The sequence below is a fragment of the Miniopterus schreibersii genome (genome assembly GCF_964146895.1).
Source record: "Miniopterus schreibersii genome assembly, chromosome: 8".
NCBI classification, from domain to species: Eukaryota; Metazoa; Chordata; class Mammalia; order Chiroptera; family Miniopteridae; genus Miniopterus; species Miniopterus schreibersii.
The window spans coordinates 83,107,596-83,126,068 of NC_138109.1; the positions used below are offsets into that span (position 1 = coordinate 83,107,596).

General features: G+C 50.9%; 1 protein-coding gene across 2 annotated transcripts in view; it reads left to right on the plus strand.

The window, feature by feature from the left end:
• Positions 1-18,473, plus strand: part of BPHL (biphenyl hydrolase like) — a 37,207-nt gene that overhangs the window by 16,944 nt on the left and 1,790 nt on the right. Inside the window, exons 5-6 of one of the 2 annotated variants that reach the window (XM_081143629.1) lie at positions 8,074-8,205; positions 11,293-11,413. In XM_081143629.1, the coding sequence (XP_080999755.1) occupies positions 8,074-8,205; positions 11,293-11,413 (253 nt within the window). The remainder of the gene's footprint in view (positions 1-8,073; positions 8,206-11,292; positions 11,414-18,473) is intronic. The other variant, XM_081143630.1, reaches the window with a different exon arrangement.

Sequence of the window (18,473 nt, forward strand, 5' to 3'; positions counted from 1 at the left end):
CCCGAAAAGACTGGGGCACGCGCTTCCCTCCCGCCTCTGAGCTCTGCAGATCCCCCTCGGAGCACTCATGAGCCGTTTCAGGTCAGGGAACCAAAATGTAGTGGAAAAGACTCAGGCCGTACACCGGAGGAGGCAAAAGGAGACCTTTATTAACGCATGCGGTCCCGGGGGAGGCATCTCCAAATTCTTGGCCCTGAACAAAGGGCTTGGGTCAGCTTTATAGGGTCGGAGGTCGGGCCTGCTTGTGGCGAGAAAATAGTGGGCGGGGTTACGGAGGTCAGATGAGGTCACATGTACATCCAGGCGGGTAAGCTGAGACCTGAGACGGGGAGTCTCCCTAAAACGGCGGCCGGTCCTGCCTCACCACCACACGTGCTGTTCCTTCTCCCATATCTGCCTGCTGACTTCCGCTCTCGCTGACTTAGAAATAGCAGTGTAACCTCCAGGCAGCCCCGCCACGGCCGCCCCTTCCCACTGCCCTTGAGCTCACTGACCCTCTTTCCTTCTCCAACCTCCCCATGACACCCAGTTCTCTCTAATACCACGGTTGTTCACAAGTTCCTGACTGAGGAGCAGAGAGCACATCTCGTTCGGGTTTGTATGTGTTGTGACTAGCACAGCAGGCTTCCAATAATGTTTACTGGACTAATTTACTAATTGATGAATGAGTGTTTTCTTCACTAAGATTCGAGTGCTAATCACAAATTATATGCTCAAAAAAGAAGCATGTCAGTTTCTTTTTGGATAGAAATTAGTTGTTTTGGATCAGCAAACAGTTTGATCCAATTGCTTATTTTAGGTACTTAACTATGAAACATAATTACTACTTATTTTTGGTGGAAATTATGCTTTGGTGTAAAACTGGCTTCATCTTTTAAGAAATGACAGAAGTAAATATATAAATGCATGGAATATTTTTGAGTGCTTATGTACCAGGCACTGTTGTTAGCACATTTCACATCTAACTTGTTTACTTTTATCCCATAGTGTTATTATAATTCTCATTTTTCAGGTAAGGAAACTATAGCACAGAGAAGTAAGGAACTTGCTCAGAGCTAGGAAGTGCCAGGGCTGGGATCAGGCACAGGCAGTGTGACCGCCAAGCCTGTGCTCTGAGCCACCATGCTTGGTGTGACATCTGGCTGCCCAGCCACAGTTGGGCTTCCCTACCCTTGAGATTCAAGTCGTTTTTCCTGTGGGAGTCTAAGGTCTTGCCCAGATTTAACATTCCTGTGGATGCTTCTTGCTCCAAATGCCTGGCTTTACTAAGTTAATGCATTCTGAGGATCGCTTGCTGTCCCAAGTGGAGGAATTTACATTTTTGCAAGAAAAATATCTTTGAATTGAACATTAGCCAATTTGGTTCTTAAAAGGTCTTGGCCTTCCCACCACGGAGCACTTTCTTTATTTTGTAAAAATTTATATAAATTTATAAAATATGTACATTTAAACTATTATGTAAAATATATTAACATTACACATTAATGTTATATGAATGTATACTAATATGTTAGATATATAAATCATAAACAAACATGGTTACATTTTTGTTATATATTATAATATATGTTTATTATATAGTTTGTTTTTGAACTATACAGAGTGATTTCACACTGTACCTTGTTTTCTTTGACTCTTCAGGGAACATTATACTTCTAAGACTCATTCATGATGTTGCTGTATCATACTCCATTGAGCAAGCATTGCGTTTTTTTCCTTTTCTTTGATCAGTGGACAGTTGGTCTGTTTCTAGAGTTGTATGAATGTTCTGGTACACATCCCGTGGGCATGTGAGCCACAGTGACTCTCCAGGGTGTACGGAATTGCTGAGTGTTGTGGAATGCAAGTATACCCCATTACCAGTGACAGATTGTTCCACAACTAAATAAATTTACACTCTACCAGCAATGTATGAGATACTTTAATGTAGGTCCTCATTAAAAATTTGCAATCATCAGACTTCTTTTTTTAAAAATTTATCTTTATTGTTGAAAGTATTACAGATATCCCCCCTCTTTCCCCCATTGATCCCCTCCACCCCACATCCCACCTCCCTAGACCTTCTCCACACTACTGTCCCTGTCCATGGGTTATACATATATGGATAGAAGTTCTATGATTAATCTCTCCCCACCTACTCCCCCACCCGCGCCTTTCCACTGAGATCCCTCAGTCTGTTCCATGCTTCTGTGTCTCTGGATCTATTTTGTTCTTCAGTCTATTTTGTTTATTAGATTCCACATATGAGTGAGATCATATAAAACTGAATCAGGAAGAATCAGAAAACCTGAATAACTAATAACAACTGATGAAATTGAAGCAGCAATAAAAAACTCCCAGCAAACAAAAGCCCTAGTCCAGATGGCTTCACAGGGAGCTCTCTAATTCTTTAAGTTGTAGGGTTAGGTAGTTTACTAAAAATTGTTCTTGCCTTTTGAGGGAGACCTGCAGTGCTATGAACTTCCCTCTCAGAACTGCTTTCGCTGTGTCCCATAGATTTTGGGTTGTTGTGTGTTCATTTTCACTTGTTTCCAGGAAGTTTTTGGTTTCTTTCTTGATCTTATTGGTAACCCATTCATTGTTTGATAACATGCTATTTAGCCTCCATGCATTTGAATGTTTTTGAGTGTTTTTACTGTAGTTGATTTCTAATTTCATGTCACTGTGGTCCGAGATGATGCTTAATATGATTTCAATCTTCTTGAACTTGTAAAGACTTGTTTTGTGTCCTAACATGTGGTCTACCTTTGAGCATGACCCATGTGCACTTGAGAGGAATGTATATTTTGCAGCTTTGGGGTGAAATGTCCTGTAAATATCAATTAAGTCTATCTGATCTAGTGTGCCATTTAGTCACTGTTTCTGTGTTGACTTTTTGTCTGGAAGATCTATACAGTGAAGTCAGTGGGGTGTTAAAGTCCCCAACTATGACTGCATTGCTGTTGATCTCTCCCTTAAAGTCCTTAAGGTTATTATGGATAGGTCCTTATTTATTGCCATTTTAATTCTTTATGCCTATGTTTGTCTCTCTGTTTCTTTTTATTATTACAGCAGTCCTTAAAGATTTCTTGCAATGCTTCTATTTCTACTTCTAATTACAGCAGTCCCTTTAATATTTCCTGCAATGCTGATTTGGTGGTGACAAACTCCTTTAGCCTTTTTTTGTCTGGGAAGCTCTTTATTTCACCATCTTTTTTAAATGATAGTCTGGCTGGATAGAGCAGTCTTGGTTTCAGATCCTTGTTTTACATTACTTTGAATACTTCATGCCATTCCCTTCTGGCTTGTAGAGTTTCTGATGAGAAGTCAGCTGATAGCCTTGTGGGAGCTCCTTTGTAGGTAGCAGATTGCTTTTCTCTTGCTGCCTTTAGTATTCTCTCTTTGTTTTGAATTTTTGGCATTTTAATTATGATGTGTCTGTGTGTGGGCCTCTTTGTATTTTTCTTTCTTGGGACTCTCTGTGCCTCCTGAACTTGTGTGACTTTTTCCTTGACCAGGTTAGGAAAGTTTTCTGCCATTATTTCTTCAAACAGGTTCTCTAACCCTTGCTTACTTTTGACCTTTGGCATTCCTATGGTGTGAATATTGTTACATTTCATGTTATCCCACAGCTCCCTTAAACTGTCCTCCTGTTTTTTAATTGTTTTTTCTTTTTGGATGTCTAATTGAGTGATGTTTTTTCTACCTTGTCTTCTAACTTGATCTGATCCTCAGCTTCCTCTAATCTTCTCTTACTCCTTCTAATATATTCTTTATTTCTGCTATGTCATTCTTAATTTCTATCTGGTCATTTTTCATAGTTTCCATATCTTTTTTCATACTATTGAGCATCCTTACAATCACTATTCTGAACTCTATATCTGAAAAATTCCTTATTATCATTTCATTTAGCTCTTCATCTGGAGACTTGTTTTTTCATTCGGGGCTTAGTTTTTTGTTGCCTCATTTTGGCTGCCTATTTGGGTTTGTTTCTATGTATTAGGTAGGCCTTCTAGGACTCTCAGTCTTTTTGGACCATTTCTGGTGCAGGCCAATGTCAGGCGCTGTTTGTGACTGGCCCTGAGTACCCCATTTTGCTTGAGGTCCCCTCTATTGGGGCTGGGCACATTTGGACAGGACCAAGATGCACAACAGAGTCTGCTTTTCCAAGGGCCAGGTCCAGAAGCAGATCAGGCAAAGACGCAAAGCACTCTGAGGTCTGCCTCTGCCTGCAGGCTGATTAATCTGATTTTCTTAATGAGCCTCAGGCTGTAGAAACTCCACAGGGTAGGGCAAGAGGTTTTCCAGCAGGGTAGGGCAGTTGCTTCCCCTCCAGGCAAAAACTGCTTGGAAGGTAAGTGTCTGCCTGTGAAAGATGCCCTCTGCAGTTTGGGGGAATGACTCCACACAGGAATCCAGTAGGGTGCCCTCTGAGCTCTATCTCCAGTGCCCACAACCCCAGATCCTCCTCACACAGCTCCAGTCCACTCTGCTCTCCCTCTTCTGGAGCCCAAGGTGAGTGGCTGCACAGAAAACTTTGTGCATTGGCCCTTTAAGAGGGTGCCTGCATTTCTAGCCATGTCTCCCTGGGAGACAGAAACCTTGCTGCTTTTCACAGCCAGATGTTATGTGGGCACCTTTCTCAATTCTGGTGCTCTGAGCTGGGAAGCCCAGACTGGGGCGTAGGCTCCAGAGTCCTCAGTGGGAACCGCCCCCAGCTGAGATCTCTCTCAGGACCTTCAGCTGCTGCCTGTGGGAGCCCAGCCAGCCATGTCACCTCTGTACTTCCTACCAGACTCTATGTGGTCTCCCCTTTTCCTCTTTGGTCATGAGGGTGCTCTCCAGTTGGTATTCAGTTGCAGTTGATTATTGAGGATGGCTTTTCTGTATTTTAGTTGTAAGTCCAGTTTGGTCCTGGGAGAGTGTCAGTGTAGCTTCCACTCAGTCTGCTGCCATCTTTCTATCAGACTTCTTCAATCTGGCCAAATGGATGAAAATGGTATTTTATTTGTGGTCTAAATTTCATTTTTCTATTATTAGTGGGGATGAGGATTTTTTTATGTGTTTATGCACCACTGGCTTTTCTTCTGTACTACACTGATTTGTGTCATTTCTTTTTATTATTAAAATTTTACTAGGCAATGGTTATACATATAACACAGTATGTTTAACAGGTAAACCTTATCAGGTGTAACAACAGACTAGAACACTTCCAACATTACTTCAGTGCTATTGGCTTGCAGATGGGGGTTGTTTTTTGTTTTTTGAAAATCTGATTGCTAACCCCTTGCTGGTTAGTAATTGTGTTAGTAGTTATGTTGTGTACAACCTGTGGCTTGTCTTTTGCTTTCTTTATGTACAAAGCTATTTAATTTAATATAAGGAAATGTTACACTGTTTTACTTTCTCACTAGCCTTGCAGATTTTGTTTGTTTTTACATTCACCAAGCTGTCTGTCAGTGACTCTGCTCACCTTCCTTCTTTCATCCCAGACATTCCTTCTAAGGGCCTTTCTCTCTTTCCTGAAATTACTCTTTACAATTTCTTTAAAGGAAGGTCTGTTAATAGTAAACTCAGCTTTTACCTAAGAATGTCTTTTATGTCACCCTCATTCTTGAAAGATTGTTTGGCTAAGACAGAAATATAAGTGGAAAATTATCTTCTCCAACATTACACTGTCTTCTTCTTTCCTTAATTGCTGTTGAGAAGTTTTGTCAGTTGATGTCCTCCCTGTGGAGTGATGTGTCTTATCTCTGTTTTTCAGATTCTCTCTTTTCCTTTGACGCGTTCCTGATTTTCTATTCTGTGTCTGAGTGTGACTTCTTTTTATTTCTCTTATTTGGATTACATTTTATTTAATTTGTGAATTCTTTGATCAGTTCTGAAAAGCATTCTTGCATTCCCCTTTCATACTGCCTGTCCTGTGTCCCCTTTCCTCTTTGCTGGGGCTGGTTGGACACGTAGACCGTGTCTTTCCATTCTCCCAACCTCTACTCCAGCTTCTTATCTCAAGGTCGGGGGTTCTGCATAATTCTTTAAGCTTTCTCTTCCAACTTTTTAGTCCTTCCATTAGCTTTGTAAGGATTCTGATTGTTTTGTGATCTCAATTAGGAGGAGTATTTACTTATGTTACTCTGGGAACCGCAGGGAAGACCAGTGAGCATCGTGAGAGAATGCTTCCTCCATAGAGCATGTGCATTCACTGCTCCTGGGAACCACAAGGCCCCACCAGGCAGTGGAGTTTGCATCTCAGCCTAACATGGGAATCTCAGGTTCACTGCACCCTCCCAACCCCATTAATAGTCACATTTTCCCCAAAAGCAGCCCTGCCTTTTAGTAGTCTTATCACTTTTTGTTCTATTTTCTGGGTTCGCTTTCCCTTACACATACAGTATATTCTCACACACATTCCTAGTCTAGTCCATTAATTACTGCAACTCCAACAGTGCAACAAAAACTGTATATTATAAAGATCTAGTTCCACTGAGAGCGGACCTTCAGAGGGTGTTGTCTGTTATATAGCCAGAAGTAAAAATATCTACAGGGAATTTTTTTTAATTTATTTTATAAAGTCTCCCTACCCTCCTTTCCCTCTGCTAGTCACTATAATGTTGTCTCTGTTAGATCGAGGGGGAGGGTTGTCGTGTTTGTTTGTTTTTTCTTAATCCCTTCACCTTTCTCACCCAGCCCCTCCCCCCTCCCCTCTGACAGCTGTCAGTCTGTTCTCTGTATCTGAGTCTGTTTCTGTTTCGTTTGTTTGTATAATTTGTTCATTAGATTCCACATATGAGTGAGATCATGTGATATTTGTCTTTCTCTGACTGGCTTATTTCACTGAGCACAATTCTCTCCAGGTCCATCAGTGCTGTTGCAAAGGGTAAGGGGTCCTTCTTTTTCACGTCTGAGTAGTATTCTGCCCACAGGGAAACTGGCCATCTTCACAGGATCTTGCTAGTACCTCCCTCCATCCCCCACCTTTCAACTTTCCTTTTTCTTCTTCCCAAATCTCCCCCACCTCTTAATTTTCCAGTTCCTCTCTGCAGTTCTCTCTGAAGCCTTTTCACTTGTGCACAGAGATTTCTGCTCCCCTCCGCCTCTTACTCAACTCTGGGCCCCCCACAGATGAAGCAGTCAGAGAGCAGAGCCAGCACTGCAGCAGGACCTTCCTCCCGAGAAGGCAGCTGTAAGTAGCCATTCCCTGTTTCATTATTTCCACTCTCTGAGTACTTACTGCGCATCTGCTGGGGCTTGGCACGCTCTGAGTGCTGGCAAGGTCTTGCTCAGTGTGAATTCTCACCATCAGTGTCCCGGTGTCTTCAAGGTGCATCTTGTAGCAGAAGCCCCGTATGAGAAGCTCCACACGAGCACTGTTTGCTGTGCTCAGACGGGCATCTGTGTGCAGTGCATCTGAGAGGCATGGAAGAGATTCGCGGAGTGAGTGATGTGTGTGTTTATTTTAGCTACACTTCCCTAGTCTAATAACCATCTACAGTATCGTTTGAAGTTAGTATTTAGCCTTTTACACCCATATTTCTTCAGTAGCAGAAATGAAAATAAATCATTTGTGTGCACTTCTCAATGTACATAAATACAATTCAGAAAAAAACCCTCTTTTGTAAACAATGTCACCCTTACTCAGATGGCCCTGATTAGAGGACTATCTTTTTTAAGTCGTATGCCTTTAGCAGACAGCAGTAAGTGCAGATCTGGTTTCGTCCACGTGGTAAGAATTTACTGTGTGCTTGCTTTGTCCCAAGCACTGGTCAGGCCCTGGGGTGCCGTGGGCGACAAAGCAAAGCGCAGTCCTTCACACTGGGGGGCTACATCCTGGTGGGGAGACAGACACTCAGCCGCGGGCAGGGAAAGCGCTGGGAAGGAGTGGTAAGTGCTAGGCAGAGTAGGAGGGGCAGGGTGGTCTGAAGGAAAGGCCTCGCGACCCAGATGGAGGGAGGAGTGAGCCGTGGAAGCCTGGGTAAGTGTTCTTGGCCGACAGAACAGCAGGCAGTGGCTCTGAGCTGCACTGTGCTTGGAACATTTGCAGGTAAACTTTAGTATGACACTAAGCCTGTTCCTGTTCACACTTGTATTTTTCAGGTATCCGAGATGTTTCTAAGTGGAGTGAGAAAACGAAAAAGCCTCTGGAAGCCCTATATGGGCATGACTACTTTGCAAAAACCTGTGAAAAGTGGGTGGATGGCATCAAACAGTTTAAACATCTTCCGGATGGTAGGTTACCTGAACTATTTAATGGTTCCTTTGCTGAGTATAGAGGTTGCCTGAGTTCCTCCATGAAGTTCCAGAACCCTCGGGGCTGAATGCATTCGCCCGCCACCCTCACGCTGAGGCACGAACACAGGGCACTCCTCAGGTGCACAGGGCAAGTTCTTGGGTATTAGATCTACCTTACTGAGACAGATTGTCTATAGTGCAGAGGTTCATACTGTTGAGTCTTTAATAGTAGGCTGATCTTTTTTCCTTCTAATAACTTGTGTGTGATGCCAAAATAATTCTCCAGAAGCCTCCAATAGTCTTTGTTTTCTAACTTCAGAATGAGGGATTGGAAACCGAACAAGCTGCAGCATGCTCATTTTCTGTTTGCGCGTTTAGGTGGGCTGCCCCAGGACAGAGAAGGGGGGCTCTGTTGTGACCTTCAGCCCCCCCAGGCCTGGCAGGAGGAGGAGTGCTCCACTCTTCCCCATCTTCAGGACTAAGTGTATGACTGTAGCCCTAATTGATGTCTCCTGGTCTTTATCTGAAAAATTAACATGGTTTCCAGCTACAGTAAGAATTGACATCTTTAAGAGAAATTCTGAATTAAAGTACTTTATATAGATATTCACATTTGTTATCGATCACATTTCTTTTTTAAACCACTGAAAGAATAGAGAGTAGCTAAGATCATTGGGACCAAAGGACCAATTTTATCTCTTAAGTAATAATTTCCAGAATGAGTCATCTGTCAAAACTTTCACAATGGAAAGGACATTTGGAAATGTTACTTTCTTGGCTCAAGTTCAAAGCAGCAGGTATCTCCTGTTCAAACGCAATCTCCACTCATAGAAGCAGGCTGGTGAAATCCACTTCCCTCGGCTCTTAAAGCAAACAAAGAAATTCTGTAAACAGTGTCTGAGACAGTCTCCATTAGAGAAGGCGACTTTGAAATGAAGACTTTATGCTGTCTTGAAGAGAGTAGTGAAAAGGTAGGATTACTCAAAGGTACAAGCAGAATTAAATGGGCAGTTCAAAAATATGTCCTGTATTTGCTAAAATTAAAAACTTCTGCTCTGTAGAAGGCCTGTCAAAGACTCAAAGGACTAGAAGAGACATTTTCAAAGACATCTGGTAAAGGACTGTTATCCGAAACACACAAAGAACTCTTAAAAGTGAACAGTAAGAAAGCAACCTGGTTAAAAGATGGGCCAGCAACAGCGAGGTCCCCTCCACACCCTTTAGAACGGCCACGGAGGGATTCTGGGACAGTGAATCGCCCTCTGCGAGACACCATAGTGGACACGTGTCCAAACACATAGGGTGCCCAGCACCACTAGTGGACCCTGAGGAGAACTGTGGATGCTGGGTGACGCTGGTGGCCAGTGGAGGTTCATCTGCTGTAAAAACGTGCCCCTGGGGGGCGTTGGGGAGGGGTCTGGGGGAACCTACTATTCACTCGGTTTTGCTGTACGCCTAAAACTCTAAAAAGCAAAATCTATTTTAAAAGAGAAGGGGAGAGAGAAAATGTCATCACTGGAGGGTTTACATTCAGGCATCAGGCATCTTAAGCAAGATGGTTGGGAAGCCACTGGTCTCCCTTCATGCTGATGGGCCTGGCAGGGGCCCTCTCCCAGGGTCGCACACTCCAGCTCACGGGTGCCCAGGCGAGCGTGGGGGCTCACTGCTCGGACTCGGAGCCAGGCGTGGGCGTGAATTCTGGTTTCGCCCCTTGCTTGCTGTGAGAGTGGATGCCGGCAGGCCATCTGGCTTCTCTCAGCTGCCGCGGCCTGGGTGGGAGCTGCGGGCGCTGCCGACTACCGGGGCGTCGGGGTGTTTCCCGCGCCCAGCTGCGGAGCGGCACCGAGGGCGCGGCGGGCGGCTGTGCCAGCAGCGCTCCCCGCGTCCCGGGCCTGGGCGACGAGCGCGCCGCACCGCAGCTTCAGTCACCGAGCCCCGGCCGCCGCGGTCACCCCGGACCGCAGAGGGGCGCTGCAGAGGCCGGGGAGACACCCCCTGCCCCGGCGCCTTCCCCTAGGCCCAGGCTGGCCCGAGGGAGAGGCGGGTGTGGCCGACCCCGCGGCCGGCTGCGGGGCTGCGGGGCGCCTGCTGCCGCCGGGAACCTGGGCTCTGGGACCCCTTCCCCTTGGCCACCCCAGGGAGCTGGGATTAATCCCGGTGTGACCAGCGGGGGCCGCTCGCCGTGGCTGAGGACCCGCGGCGGCCGCACGGGGCTGAGCCCAGGCCGTGCGTGTCCGCGGGCGGTCCTGGCGCGGGGTCTCCTCCCGTGGGCGGCCGCCTGCGGTCCTGGCGCGGGGTCTCCTCCCCGTGGGCGGCCGCCTGCGGTCCTGGCGCGGGGTCTCCTCCCGTGGGCGGCCGCCTGCGGTCCTGGCGCGGGGTCTCCTCCCGTGGGCGGCCGCCTGCGGTCCTGGCGCGGGGTCTCCTCCCGTGGGCGGCCGCCTGCGGTCCTGGCGCGGGGTCTCCTCCCCGTGGGCGGCCGCCTGCGGTCCTGGCGCGGGGTCTCCTCCCGTGGGCGGCCGCCTGCGGTCCTGGCGCGGGGTCTCCTCCCCGTGGGCGGCCGCCTGCGGTCCTGGCGCGGGGTCTCCTCCCGTGGGCGGCCGCCTGCGGTCCTGGCGCGGGGTCTCCTCCCCGTGGGCGGCCGCCTGCGGTCCTGGAGCGGGGTCTCCTCCCGTGGGCGGCCGCCTGCGGTCCTGGCGCGGGGTCTCCTCCCGTGGGCGGCCGCCTGCGGTCCTGGCGCGGGGTCTCCTCCCGTGGGCGGCCGCCTGCGGTCCTGGCGCGGGGTCTCCTCCCGTGGGCGGCTGGCCCCGCGTTGGCAGACGGCGCGTCCTCGAGCGGAGGGCCGCGGGCCCCCCTTTTCCTGCTGTGTCGCCTGAATTAGAGCTCAAGTCCCCACAGCTCGTGTTCATCAGTGGAGCTTTGAGGGAAACGGGGAAAGCGGGGAACGGCAGGAACCCAGACTCGGGGCGGAGGCGCCTCGGACCCGCCCAGTTCCAGCCGCTGGCTCGGGCCCTGGGGTCGGAGAGGAGTCGGGGGGGGGGCGCCCCTCACTGAGCCGCCCCTGACAGGGGTCCGCTCCTCTTCCAGGCATCTGCCGGCACCTGCTGCCGCTGGTCCAGTGCCCCACCCTCATCGTGCACGGCGAGAAGGACCCTCTGGTCCCGCGGTTCCACGCAGACTTCATCCACGCGCACGTGAGGGCGTCCCGGTGAGTCGGGCTCCGCGCTCGGCGGGCTCGCGGGGGAGGACGGCTGCGGGGGACCGGGGGACGGGGGGGGGGGGAGGACGGCTGCGGGGGACGGGGGACGGGGGGGTGACGGCTGCGGGGGACGGGGGGTGACGGCTGCGGGGGATGGGGACGGGGGGGGACGGCTGCGGGGGATGGGGACGGGGGGGGACGGCTGCAGGGGACGGGGGACGGGGGGGACGGCTGCGGGGGACGGGGGACGGGGGGGGACGGCTGCGGGGGACGGGGGACGGGGGGGGACGGCTGCGGGGGACGGGGGACGGGGGGGGGGACGGCTGCAGGGGACGGGGGACGGGGGGACGGCTGCGGGGGATGGGGACGGGGGGGGACGGCTGCGGGGGATGGGGACGGGGGGGGGACGGCTGCGGGGGATGGGGACGGGGGGGAGGACGGCTGCGGGGGATGGGGACGGGGGGGACGGCTGCAGGGGATGGGGACGGGGGGGGACGGCTGCGGGGGATGGGGGACGGGGGGGGGACGGCTGCAGGGGACGGGGGACGGGGGGACGGCTGCAGGGGATGGGGACGGGGGGGAGGACGGCTGCAGGGGATGGGGGACGGGGGGGGGACGGCTGCAGGGGACGGGGGACGGGGGGGGGACGGCTGCAGGGGATGGGGGACGGGGGGGGACGGCTGCAGGGGACGGGGGACGGGGGGGACGGCTGCAGGGGATGGGGGACGGGGGGGGACGGCTGCAGGGGACGGGGGACGGGGGGACGGCTGCGGGGGATGGGGACGGGGGGGGGACGGCTGCGGGGGATGGGGACGGGGGGGGGACGGCTGCGGGGGATGGGGACGGGGGGGGGACGGCTGCGGGGGATGGGGACGGGGGGGGACGGCTGCGGGGGACGGGGGACGGGGGGGGACGGCTGCAGGGGACGGGGGACGGGGGGACGGCTGCGGGGGATGGGGACGGGGGGGGACGGCTGCGGGGGATGGGGACGGGGGGGGACGGCTGCGGGGGATGGGGACGGGGGGGGACGGCTGCGGGGGATGGGGACGGGGGGGGACGGCTGCGGGGGATGGGGACGGGGGGGGACGGCTGCGGGGGATGGGGACGGGGGGGGACGGCTGCGGGGGATGGGGACGGGGGGGCGACGGCTGCGGGGGACGGCGCGGGGGATGGCTGCGGGGGGCGGGCGGTAGCGGGGAGCCCTCCCGGGGGCGGCTGAGCCCCTGGGAAAGCGTGGCTTCAGGGCCATCCGGGGTAACTGAGGCGCCTGTGTGTAACTTGCGGGTTTTCAGGCTACTTTATCATTACAAAAGCTCTACCTGCCCAATAAAGAAAATCGGTAAAATCAGGAGACAGAGCGCCCTCTGCTCGGCACCCATTTACGCTCTTCTGTTATTAACATTTTTGTTTCTTTTTAAAATTTATTTAAAATAGACAGATGTCCCTTTTTCTCCCCAGTGCCCGCTCCAGCCGCCGTCCCTCCCCAGGCCCCCGCCACTGCCCGGCCCTTGGGCGGCGCACCTGTCGTGTCAGCTCGTTGGTTCCTCCCCTCCGCCCGCCGCCCCCTCCCTGCCCTGACGTTGGTCAGTCTGGCCTGGGGACTGAGGAAACAGGCCAGGCGGAGACAGGCAGACCTCACATGATCTCACTCACCTGTGGAATCTAAAGAACTAAGTAAACTGATGAACAGACTAGATCCAATGACATGTTTCTTTTTTTAACATAGAAATAATCATATTCTGTACTCGACTCTGATGCTGCTTTTTTCCACTTAAAATTATGTTATAAACTGAGTTATTTCAGCCTTAAACACGTACACACCAGACTGTGAACCTGTTACTCAGAATTGCAAGTGCCAGCGTGCGCCCAGCCACTCCAGGGCCGGGGTAGGAGCAGAGGCCTGTGCCTGTCCCCAGGGCCTTCCTGCCAACCAGCTTTGGGCAGGAGCAGGGGCACAAACGGAGAGAGACACTTATGGGCGCAGTGTGGTGAGGACGGGCGGGGAGGGCGTGGAAGAGGGCACCGATGAACGGCATGGGGAAAATTCAATTTAATTTAAAAAAAGAAAAAATATATTGAGTTAAAAAAAATAGAGAGATTTATATTTTAAATACTTTGGCTGACTCAGGAGCCAGCTTTTGCCAGCCAAAATATATAGCCAGCTATACCAAGATGGAAATTCAGAGTTGAATAAATTCAGGATTCCTCTTATGTGCAGTGGATGCATATCCTGCAGGAGGAAAGGAGGTGTGACCCTAAGGTAGTTGACCTAATTTTTTTTTAACAAACATTTTGGAAAATAAACATCCAAGTGGGCCTCAACCCCCTCACAGACTACACGTTAATTTCAGAGATACTGTCATTACTCAGGTCTTTGGAATTCTATGGAATTCTTTTGAAATTGGGCTTTTCAGCAGCCTGAGAAAACCCTTCCTCCCTCCCTCACCCTCACCCTCCCTCCTGTTCTCCCTCCTGTTCTCCCTCCTGTTGTTCCTCCTGTTGTTCCTCCTGTTCTCCCTCCTGTTCTCCCTCCTGTTCTCCCTCCCTCCTCCTTTCCCTCCCTGAGCCCACTTCTGACACCTACTGTGGCCAGCGCTGCCCTGGGAGCTCCCGCAGTTCAGCAGGGAAGCCAGCTCAGAAGCAGTTCCGTACTTCCTAGTCACACTGTTCCAGCTGTATTTTAACAAACATTTCTCAGAATTTTTAAATGTGAGGGACATCTTCTTATTCTGCAATAAGATACAATAATGTCTATATAGCATTTTATATTTTAAAAGGCATTTTACACACAAAATCTAATTATACTTTACAACTAACTTATGGAAAAGAAATATTTTCCCCATTTTATAGATAAGAAAATCAAGGCTGAGATGCTAAGTGATCGTCCAAGGTTGCATAGGCAAGTGAAGACAAATCCTAGATGGTTTTTCTCCTCATGTAGTGCTTCCCCCCACAGCACAGCTGTGTATATCTCATAAATATACCCTTATTTTAATATGTTGGTGAGATGCCTGGCTTATACACTTGCTGCTCTAGTTAATTGTTTTCTGGCTTCGGAAATGACAGGTTTTGTATACCGGCTCTCGTAGAACATGCATGTCTTCCCTTGGAGAGACAGGCTCAATAAAGGTCAGTCTGCACGAAAGTTTAATGTAGCAGTGCTATTCCAAACCCATCTCCTAACAACAGAATACGTCAGTACGGAGGGAAAAATATTCCCTTCCTGTTCCAATGTTAGTAGTTTCAAGACTGTTTCATGGAAGATCGTTGTCTTAGAGCAACTTTCTTTGGAACAAATCATTTGAAAGGAAAGTGCTATTAGGGGCGATGATCTAAAACTGGCCTTCAACTTACACCTACTCCCTTCCTCTGCTGAAACAGCCCTTTGTGTTGGACATGAATTTACCTAGAGCAGATGTGGCTTATTTGGAACCCACAAAAGGAGCCACAGCACCAAGGGCAGACTGTGGTTCTATGCACCAGGCCATTTGACAACAGGGTATAGCAACTCAGTGTAGTAAGCTCCAATGAACTTGGTACTTTATTACCTTGCCAGGTACATTTATAACTAAGCTTAAAGACACAGTCTATCCCCTCAAAGATTTTACCAACAAATAAATATCACACATGAAACCAGTGCCTCTCTCTGCTCAGAAGGAGGCTAATGAAGGGCGGGGTTGTTCAGCAGGCTTGTGTTAATGTGTCTCATTCTGCTCTCTTTGTGGGAGAGCAGTGATAGAATCTCTTGGAAGCAGGGGCGTTAGAGATCATTCAGGTTCACAGTGATAAAATTTGTGTTAGGCAGTTGAACCCTTCCTCCTAACAAACTTATGCGGAAGTCCAAGATATAAAACAAAAAACAACAGTGGTGGGGAGCAGACCGTGCTCCTTTGATCTCCATTTCCTGCTCCAGCCCCTGTGCACCCTGCTTGTCCTGTCCCAGCCCCTGTGTACCCCTGCTTGTCCTGCCCTCCCTCTGAGATGGCAAAGCACTGACACCACGTCCCACCTGTCTAGCTAGTCAGCCTCTGCTTGGGCGTCTCCTGTTCCCAGACAGGCTCACCCATGAGGCTGGCCCCAGCTCGTTTTTAGAGGATTTGCGTTGAGGAGAGGCTGGCACCTGTCAGACTCTTTGGAGTTGGGGTGGGCCCCAGGAGGCAGTGGGCTTAGAGGTGTCAGAAGAGGCTAGGACTCCACAGCTTGTTGGACAGTGTCCACGCATCGTGTGTATTAGTCTGCTGGGGCTGCTACAACCAGTTCCAGAGACTGGGAGGCTTATATAGAAGCTTATTGTCTAGTAGTCTGAGGCTGGCAGTCTGAGATCAAGGTGTCAGCAAGGTTGACTCCTCGAGGCCTCTCTCCATGGCTCACAGATGCCACCTTCTCCCTGTGCCCTCACATGGTCTTCCCTCTGTGTCCGTGTCCTGGTCTTCTTCACGGACACCAGGCATACTATGGTGGGCCCTAATGGCCTCGTTTTAACTTAGGCACCTCTTTAAAGACCTATATCCAAATCAGGTTGCAGCCTGGGGTGTGGGGCCAGGGCTTCCACGCACGGGTTTGGGGAGGGTGTAGTTCAGTCCATAATAGTGTGTTTCGGAGGTGCTTGGACCCCAGGGGTCAGAGGCCGGCAGGGGGGCCAGCTCTGAGTCCAGACAAGCAGCACCTTGCCTGGGCCTGCCCTACCCCTCGCCCCCTTCGCTGCCTGGCCAAGTGTGCTCATCCTTCAGGCCTCCTCCTTTCCCTCCACCTCCGACCACTCATATGTCTGAGCCCGCACAGCTCCTTATGCCTTTTGACAGCCGTGAGCATGTGAATTTAGTTTTCCTCCTGTTGAGCATGTTGACATGTGTCCCAGGATGCAGCCTAGGGCATGGGGAAGGAAAGAGGGTGTGAGAGCAGGAGAGGCACACAGGGCCCAGCCTCTGTGGGTGGCCAGCGGCCGCCAGCTGGTGACTCAGAGCCAAAACGCAGGGCCCGCAGTCCAACTCCACATTCTGGGCTGGGAAAGAATGGAATCGCATCCAAGTGCGCAGAGTCGCACCCGGGCCGGCGTCGGCCAGAGGCGTGAGGTGGGCATGAGCGCTGCCTAGAAAGCAGGCGGCCTCTGGGAGCCTGAGCACCGTCAGCGGCGGCGAGGAGCAGGGGCAGGCTCGGGAGCCCGTGCTGGCCCAGTCACACGGAACAGCGTGCGCATACCTCGTGCCTGCTTCCTTGTGTGCAAAATGGGGTGATATCTATCGTTCAAAATATTTTTTGAGGAATGAGTGGATATTTGTACAACACACAATAGCTGCCACTGTTATGGATGGAAGGCTTGTGGGGGTGCAGGTGATTGGGGCCCCCAGAGACCCAGGGCATCGCTCAAGAGCAGGCCAGAAGCAGGTTGCGTTCAGCACCATCATTAGTCTACGTGTGCGGGTGTGTCAGTCAGGGATCCCCGAGAAACAGAACCGATAGGACACACACACGCACACACACGGGCTTACTTCCTATAAGGAATAAGGAATTGGCTCACGCAGTGTGGAGGCCCCAAAGTCCAAGATCTTCCATCAGCAAGCTGGAGCCGAGTCAGGAAGGCGGGGCCCGGGAGAGAGGAGGTGTGGTTCCAGTTGGACTCGGAAGGCCCGAGGACCAGCAAGAGCTGATGTTTCAGTCTGACTCTGAAGGCAGGAGAAGCCAATAGCCCAGTTTGAAGGCAGGCAGGCAGGAGCCTACTTTGGTTTTCAATTAAACAAAGATGCTCAGACTTACTGGAAACACTAGGGACTCAAAAATCATTTAGAATTTTATCACATCCAAGGTGGAGGAGGAATGCTACAGCACATTACTTACGGCCTTGTTTGTATCTGTAGCTCTCAGGGCTTAATTTGAAAACTGTGGAAGGTGAGACTGAGGAAGGGATGGTAACAATGTTTCTCCTTTGCTACCTGTTGAGCATCAACCTAGGATACAGACGACCCAGGTTTGATTCCCAGTCAGGGCATGTGCCTGGGTTGCGGGCAGGAGGCAGCTGATCAATGACTTTCTCTCATTATTGATATTTCTCTCTCTCCCTTCCTCTCTCTGAAATTAATAAAAATATATTAATAAAAAAAAAAAAGTGAGATCCACCCTGGCCTGTGAGGCTCAGTGGCTGGAGCGTCGGCCCAGACACCAAAGCGTGTCGGTTCGATTCCTGGTCAAGGGCACATACCTGGGTTGCAGGTTCAATCCCTGGTCCCGGTCAGGGCACATGCAGGAGGCAACCAGGCGATGTCTCTCTCACACATCAGTGTTTCTCTCTCTCTGTCTCTCTCCCCCTCCCTCTCTTCCACTCTCTCTTAAAAAAACAAAACCCTCAGGTGAGGATCAGCAACAAAAAGTAAGATCCTGGGACTGAATCAAGCAGAAGTAAACTGACCCCTGAATTTATACTAGGAGGTTAGACATTTTAATTTCTCAACAGATCTAGAATCACATCTTTTTCTAAAAGTGTGAAATGCAACAAGGAACCTGTGCTGGCAAACGGGCTCCTGTGCCGTCCAGGCCCCCTTTCCAGCGGCACCGTGTTTGCCGGGGGGTCTCCTTCTGGTTCTCCTGGGGAATGGGACTGAGACACTCCCCGCGGAGCATGTGGTTGGAGCCTTTCATCTGGGGAGAGCCTAGGTCAGCAGCCGAGGTGCGGCCGGGACAGCTCTGTACTTACTCTGCCTGGTATGGAGCTGCTCCCGGGCGGGCCACAGGCCTCAGCACACGCTGCGTGTCAGACCTAAGGGGGGGCATACAAAAGAACTTGAACTTGAAGTTACCCCCAAAGGTCTCAAGGGGAAGAGCAATTTCCTTTGTAGCCTCGTCCATCTGTCCATCCACCCATAATTCAGCTCCGCTCTGAAGGCAGATGCCTCAGAACAGAACCCCCATGTTTTAATGAAGGAGACCTAGAGATACTACAGGAGGAATGCAGACGCAGAGGCAACAGGGGGGACTGAGTGAGCCCCAGAAACGGGAAGGCACATGGTAACCAGCGTGACTATCCAGAGGATTACAGATGGGCAGATTGGGGTCTCCGCTTCCGTATCCAGCTTAG